This window comes from Hipposideros armiger, unplaced genomic scaffold, assembly GCF_001890085.2.
Source record: "Hipposideros armiger isolate ML-2016 unplaced genomic scaffold, ASM189008v1 scaffold_55, whole genome shotgun sequence".
Taxonomy (NCBI): Eukaryota; Metazoa; Chordata; class Mammalia; order Chiroptera; family Hipposideridae; genus Hipposideros; species Hipposideros armiger.
The window spans coordinates 1,931,373-1,939,673 of NW_017731405.1; the positions used below are offsets into that span (position 1 = coordinate 1,931,373).

An 8,301-nucleotide genomic window follows, 5' to 3' on the forward strand; every position below is an offset into this window, starting at 1 on the left:
TTCACTGTCATCTTCCCCTTCACGTCAGCTCACTGCGTCCTGCGTTCCTCCTCCAGCCTGAACCACCCTGCCAAGGTCAGCAGTGCCTCTTCTTTTTATTCTTCCCTGCAGTATCTGACACACGCCTTTTCCTCCCTCTCCGCTCTCCCCCAGTCTCTTCTGTAAGTGGCACTCCTTCCATTTCTCCTGAAATGCAGGTCTTTCCCAGGTTTCCACCTCATTGTTTTTCCCGGCGTGTTTCTTTTCCTGTGTGATCTTACCTCCTTGTAAGGCGTCAGCTCTTCCCTCTACCACTCTGATTACTTCCACACGCTGACCTGTTTCCTCATTCTTGATTTGTGTTTCTAATTGTCTGCTAAATACCTCTTCCTGGGTGACTCAGTGGTACCCCAAATATAACATGGTTAAAGCCAAGTTATTTCTGCTTAAGCCTCAAAACCCCTCTTCTTCAGGAGTCATCCCCTCAGCTGTTCACATTAGAAGGTTCAAAGTTTCTTTCTCCCATCCATCATTGTCCCTTTTAACTCTAAAATGCCCCCATCTTCACTGTCCTCGGTGCTACCCACCCGAGGGAAGCAGCCTTAGATAGTGGAATATATATGTATGTATACTGGACCTTGGAGTAGGATAGAATCTGGGTTCAAATCCCAGTGCTGCCACTTGCTAGCTATATGACCTTGGGCATGTTGTTTAACTTATCAATAAACTGGCGGGTAACAGAAGCTACCTCTTAGGCTCATTGTTAGGATTTACTAAATAAACACACAGTCAATGCAAAACCCCTGCCTAGACTAAATTAGATTCCTAATCGATCTACCTGCCTTGGTTTTCTCTACTCCACGTTAAACAATCCCACCAGACTTTCTAATTTACAAATGGGATCATTTATTTTCCAATATCGAAAGTCCCTGGTAGTTTCCTGTTGCTTCAAGAAACATTGAAGCACCTTTGTCTTAGTTATATGAGTAAAGTAGTCATGTACTTTGTCATACAGATCAGGACACTTGCGAGAGTGGAAGGAGACATTAATTGAACAGGATTCCAGGACAGCAGCCATAAACTGGGAGAGCTGGGACTGATGGTCATGCTGTATATCACAGTCTTCACAGTGTGCCCCACCCTCATCTCTCGACACACCACACTCCTCACCATTAGCAAAACATAGGTCTAGACTAGAATGTCTAGAATGGCCCCTCCCTGCTCTTAGAAATAAGCTTTACCTCGCTCCTGCAGAATAAATCAGCTCCTCTTCCATGGATTAGAACACTTCCCACATATCTCCAATGTGGCACTTACCATTCTACTACAAATGTCAGTGAACCCTTTCTCTCTCACTAGACTCGTGAACTCCAGGGTTCAATCTCACTTGTCTTTAAATCCCCAGATACTTGCATAGTCCATGGGATCAAGTTTGTATTCAGGAAATGTTTATTGAATTAATGAATAAACTGGATTTATTGGTCTACCTTGGATAATCCGCGTGAATAATTCAGAACATTCTCTTTTTTTTAGTCTAGTCTTTACTCCATGAAGAATATAAGGCAGCTTACAAGAAGACAGTATGTAATAGCATAAAATCAAAATGGGTATCTTTTCTTTCTTCGATATTACATTGTTTTTCCCTATCCCACCTTTCAATAAAGTGTTTTTGTTTGTTTCTTTGTTTTTCTAACCTAATATTTGGTATTTCTCACCACAATCCCCATTTCTCTAGCCATCTTGCCACTGACCATGCGAACCAGTTCTAACACAAAAGTAGAATTTCTTCTGTGAGACCTTCAGGAAAGCTTTTGCTTTCCTGATACAAAGGAACAAACTTGGTTGGCTCAGTTCTTCACTATCCCATCCCTCTCCCTTCTTTAGTGAAATATAAAAGTGGTACCTGGAGATGCAGCAGACAACACACTAGGGACAGCGGAGTTGAAAACCAGGGAAACCTGGGACCCTAACAGCATCATTAAGCTCTTGAACTAGCCTTTGACTGATAACTCCTGGACTTGTATACTAAACAATAAGCGCCTATTTCTCAAGAAATTGTTAGTTGGATTTTCTGCTTATTTGCAGCCAAACACATTCCTAACTGATACACTCATCAGCCTACCTTCAAACATGTTACTCAAAATTTTTAAAGCAGTTTTAGTCATTTTGTATAGAGAATAGTATCATAAGATTTAAATGAAATAAATGCACTCTGTCGTTTTTCTATCTGATACAAGTATAAAGTTGCCTTTCTTAAATGTCTCATATCCTGTCCTTGAAATAACTTGCACCACATGTTGATCAGTAGTATCAGTGAATAACACAACTAGAAAATCAGGGTTTTTGTTTTCAGAAAGCAAGTTTGCAGATGAGGTGTTCCATAAGCACATATCTAAACACAGTATGGTCGCCCCATTTTATTTATTAATACTTATGCTAGCATATATGACTACAACTAATCTAATATTTTAAAACAGAGATCTTAACCATTTAAGACTAAAGCATTCCATTTTCTACACTTTAAGCACACAAGGTAAAGATAAAATATTATTTCTCTACTCTATAAGCTGCATGAAGTGTTCCTCTGATGGTAGTAGATATATATATATCGTTGCTGCTTAACCTATTTTTAAAAGTTCTATGTCAAATGGTGTATTTACTACAACTGCATATTTTTATTTAAAAAAATGTTTTCCAATTGAGGTAAGAAATGTATTTCTCTGTAAATAATGCTGAGAAATTTATCAAGCCTTTTCAGCTGTGATATTGAAGCCAAGAAGATCTTAATACTTTCTATGCTGGCATATGCTTTAATTGCATCTATTTAAACTGCAGAGTATTAAGAAGAATGTTTGTTTATTAAGCATTTAGTCAGCTTTGTTGTATTTTTTCCTCAGTACCAAGGATGATTGCTTCAATGTTAATATTCAGCCACCTGTTGGAGAACTGCTTTTACCTGTGGCAATGTCAGAGAAAGATTTTAAGAAAGAGCAAGGTGAGAGATTACTACAGTTTGCTAGAAACTGACATCTCAAATATGTGCTCATTCTTTTGGCCAGCCTCTAAAATAAATTACCATATATACATAGCTATTAATAAATGTCTGCAGTCTTCTAGTTTTTGCTAATACTTTTATAAAATAATCTTTAAAGTATGTTTGTCTACATTGCTGGCATATCTGAAGATTGATTAATATGTCTTTAAAATAATAAATTGATTCATAATTAACTTTTCAATTCTGGAAGTTGTGGTTTGTCAACCTACTGTTTGTTGTACTTATGTGCTCTGTATTAGTGAAAATGTCAGGAATTTGGGACATAACCAAAGTCCTACCATTATAAATGTTGTATTTCTGTTTTTTCTTTCGTTGTAGTACTGTTTTTCATGTCTTACTCTGATATATTTTTATTTTTCCCTGAACACATTAGAGTGCCTTACCCTTCATAATAAAGTCCGAATTATAGCATTAAAGTAAACCTTCCTTTTCTTTTAGCCTAATTCTATACTAAAGAAAGGCTATGTTGTCAGACTGTATCAGAGCCAAAACGTTTTAAAATATGCACCTAAAAAAAATATTTTTCAACAGAATGAAAGTATTAATATCTTTTGCTTGCCCCAGAGTCAAGCATACTTTCTAATAAAAATAATTTTTTTTCAATGAATAAGGGAAAATAACTGTCTGAATTTACGTGTTTAATTAAAGGATAGCATTTATAAAACTGGGGCCTATTTAAATGGTATAGTCAGCAATTTTTAAAAGTTTATGGGAACCTAGGCTATTTTTTTCCCTTGGAAAGGGTTATCAAACATAGATCCTTTCATCTCAAGGTCATTAATTTATATCTGTCAAGCTTCCAGAAAGTACTAGGCACATACAAATATCTGCACCTAAGGAGAAGGGCATACTTCCTGGCACTCCATTATAGTGCCCAAGATTTTTATACTATCAGCCTTTGCAACCCACAGTGTCAGAAAGACCCATTGTAGAAAACTCACACAAAGAAAATCTCATGCAAAACTGTAAGTGAATAGTAATTTTTTATTCTTCTGCCTTATTTTTAAGTGATAATAAAGAATGACGCTATCCATCTTTGCATTTGTTTTTCTTGGAAGTTGATTATTGCTATAGAAGAAAGTCATCTTTGTGATTTTATTTTTCTGTTGACAAATTGAATTGATTCTTACATTTGCTATTCTTACCCTTTGCTGGCTAAAGCCTGCCTCTCTGCTTTTCACCTGCTCAGCAAACCAAGGTGAGTGGCACACAAGTGACTGAATACGCTTGGGCACGCTTCTTGTTAAGGGGACAGTCCTTTTTTTGAAAAGTGCAGCTAAAGTATAGCTAAAGCAGTAGATTATCATATATGCTTTTTCTCCCCTGGCTTTGGTTTAGAGTACTTGATATTTTGATCAAGTTTTTTGCGCTCTGCTGTGACTGAGGGTTTTTTCCCTGACTAGCCATACAGAACCGTAAGCGCATAAGAGAGGTGCGCTTGGAGAGCAGCTGTGGTCCTCTGTGGAGTTGTTGCCAAAATTCCTTTTTCTTCTGCCATTTTACTTCTATGGTTGTTGATTATTTGTCTGAATAAATCTGGCAGCTGTTTGCTATGTTTAATAGAGCAGAAAGGCTACTCTGAATAAAGCTATTTGAAAATTTGTTTATATGAAGTATTTGTAAATCCTCGCAAGTCTCTTGGCATTTCTGTATCATTCTTTCTGTCTTCTTGAATTCATTCCTTGATGTGGGACTTGATGCTGGCAAATTTACCGCAGGTTTAAAGAGTATTTTCAATATCATCTTTTTAGTTATAGACTTCAGCTGGCTTGGTAATAGAGGTCTCAATTCTCAACTTTACACATGTTATTTGTTTGTTATACTAATCAAGGAAGAGCTTTGCTTATTTCACAAAAGATACCTAAAAATGACTCACTAACTGAAAATCCTAAATCAGAATAAAAATCAGTTTCCTCAGGTTTTATCAATGCAAACTTCTGGAGGCAGAATGCCATTAAATTTAAGAAGTGTCTGCATGTGCCCGTACATGCTAGCTTTAACCTATATGTCTAACTTTAAATAAAATGAATTTACATCCCTAATATCTCATCTCACAGGGTATATATTTTAAGAATCAAAAAAGTGTATTAAATGTATTATTTAGGATTTAACTGAAAAAATATAAATAAAAATCAAGGCATATGGTTCTATTTTATATTTTATAAAGATGTACATAATTTAAAAGGGTGTACAATATTAAATAAATACTTCTAACAGATTGTTCATATCAGATTAATATTTTTTTAATGAAAAGGTTTTGTTTCTAATATACAGCCTAATCTGTCATTTTTTTCTCAGTTGGTGCATTTAGAGTTCCATGGCTAATTATGCATGTTTATAAGGCTGTAGTCAAAGTGCTAAATGAAAGATTGGTTTTTTCTATATGTTCATATTATTCCTAGTCGTGGTATTTATGAGACTTAACCAGAAGCATGATTCTTTGAGTTTGAGCCTTGCAAAGTTAGATAATGATCTAGCTGTGGGATGATTTCAGTCCTATAAATAACATGAAATCTCTCTTTTACTTAAAAAATTTTAGTTTCTTGAGGCAGTTTTAATTGTAAGAGACCTAAGCCAATTGCTTATTCTAAACTGCCTCCTCGTATTCATTTTCTTCTTATGAATTAATTTGGAAATCTAAAACTTAGAAAAAATTATTTAATTTTTTAATATTATTTGGTTTGCATTTTAGCAGTTAATTACAGCTGATTAACCTAAATTAAGTGCTGTCCCCTGCCTTGCCAAAATTTAGATAAATTCTAATGCGGCGACAAATTCTATAGTCTGACAATTTTAAAATATTTCCCAGTGACTTTACCTTTATTATGTATGAGCAGGCTGTGTAGTGTGCAAAGTCTGTTTCTATAGCAGAAACTTTTAATGATACCTTGGCGTATTTTCTTTCTCTTTAATTTGAGAATACCTGATATATTTTCATTTAGAAAAATCTCTGGTTTAAGAAATCTAGAATGTTTACTTAATTTTATTATGATTTATGCATCCATCTTATGGATTCCTAGCTAGCAAGATGCTAATTTTTTAAATGGTCAGACATTTACTATTTTCTGGCCCTTAACTACCACAAGCAATCATATTTGATGCCCCTTAATTAGAGCACCTTTTTTTCTTTCCAGGTTCTTTTTCCACCTCAGCAATCGAGACAATACATTTGCTTACCATGCTGCTCTCCTAAGTGTTCTTTTGCATGTAAATTAATCTTGATTCAGTTTACACTGTCATGCTGAGTGGTACAAATTGCCTATAACAATAAAACAGCATGAGTTAAAAATAAAGGGGGGTGGGAAGGCAGATTGAATGTGTGCCTTACTTGATAGGATGTTACTTTGCTTTATGCCAATACATTAGCTGACGATAATGAATCTTCTGTTCTGAAAAGCATGGTTTAGTTGATTTTTTTAATTTTACTTCAATGGAGCAGTACCTTGTCTTTTATAGACCAAGTTAGACAAACCATTAATGACAAGAGTGTTAAGGTTAAATATGAAGCAATGCATTCACTTCTCTGAGTGCTATCCATCTTTCCATTTACAGGAGCTTGACAAAAGTACTGGCTTTGTACAACATTTCCTTTAATTACATGCTGCGGGAAACAGGCTTTTAACATAAACATAGTTGCATTCATTTATTCAGCAGTTGCTCTTCAATAGAGCTTAATGGAGAAGGTTTAAATCCTAAATGAGTACACACATCTCTCAGCAGTGTTATGTCAGCAGCCACTGTGCTTTCCTTAAAAGCAGTGTTTGACTGCTTGTGTAGTTTTTAAAGCTTTTGCCTAATATTGAAGTTAAACAATCTAAGACAGAACATAGTGTCCCCGAGTTTGAAAGTGGTTAGTAAAAGCTGCTCTTTGTTAAAAGCTAGATACGTCTTTTTACAGTATTAGGCGCTAGTGTCTTCATCCTGCTTATCATAGGGACTTAAAATTTTGGGGGGCTGCATTTGCAGTAAATAACTAAATACATAACCCTGGAAGTTCAGGGCCTTTTGAAAACATAAAATCAAATTTTACCAATTTCATAAATTTTGTAAACTATTGTGCACATATCAGATGCCTCAGATTATCATTTTTAGAAGATATCATTAGGTGTCAGTGACTTATATCATAGATCCAGATAGATGACATTTATTATAATTATTTTGTTTAGTTTAACCCAGGTACTAAATTTCAATGTCTGTTCCAAGTGTTGGGTATGTTATTGAGTTTGTTCACTGAACATTTTTACATGAGATTTTGATGTTAATGGCATGTGTCTTGTGTTAACTTGGTATATGGTTTTTGTTCATGATTTTACTTAACGTAATTTCTTTCTTAAATATGATTTGTAATATCTGGGATTTAAGGTTTTCTATTCAAATTTTTTCCTTTGTTTTTAAACATTTTGCTTTCAGAAATTTCATTTGGTGTTTTTGCAGTAACTAGTGCCATTCACTATACTATTATCATTAAGTATAGCTTACATATGTGTACAGTTTTTGGAACCACATAACTGTTCAGTGACTTTCAGTCGTTGAAATAACTTTGACCCATCATACTGAGGCCATTCATCGGGTAATGCTGCTAGTTACTTCAGAATCACTTTGATTTGTTCTCAAGCAGCATTTGGCAAGAGAGATCTTTGAAAAGGAGAGGGGGGAAAAATTCTTAAAATTCAAAGCTTAATAGTTTACATAAGCTAAATTAATTGAGTATATTATAAAGGGACTGAAATTGAAATCTCTTCTTTATGGTTCTATGTTTTTATCCTATAGTATTTAAAATCAGATTTATTATGAGCAATGTTTGACTGCATTCTTACACATTTTCCTACACAGTAAGGATTTTTAACAATTTTTGAAACAGTTGTTCATTTTTAATTTTATGATAATTGTCTTGTAAATTACATTCTGAAGTATTTCTTTTCTTGAAAAAAGTTGTTTAATTTTGGCTATGAGCTTAAAATTGTTTTAATGTGATTTTCATGAAGAAATTAGTAAAAGGGAGTCTTCTTTTGCTTTTACAGGAATGCTTACAGGAATGAATGAGATGTCTGCTGTAATCGTCGTTGCTCCACAGAATTTCACTTCCTCTGTGATCCTTCAGAAGGTTGCAAATGTAGCTAATGTAGGTGTAGTTCCTTCTGGCCAAGATAATATGCACAGGTAGGTTCACCAGCACGCAACGTGGAGATAACTTTATACATGTATAGATATATAATTTTCAATTCATAGTTTTTCTGGAATATCACCCCTAAATATATATATATATA

The 8,301-nt window shown here is 34.7% G+C and overlaps 1 protein-coding gene across 1 annotated transcript in view; it reads left to right on the forward strand.

The window, feature by feature from the left end:
* AP3B1 (adaptor related protein complex 3 subunit beta 1) overlaps window positions 1–8,301 on the forward strand; it is a 277,199-nt gene that overhangs the window by 245,960 nt on the left and 22,938 nt on the right. The window contains exons 25-26 of the mRNA XM_019641001.1: window positions 2,877–2,974; window positions 8,056–8,194. Of these exons, the coding sequence (XP_019496546.1) occupies window positions 2,877–2,974; window positions 8,056–8,194 (237 nt within the window). The remainder of the gene's footprint in view (window positions 1–2,876; window positions 2,975–8,055; window positions 8,195–8,301) is intronic.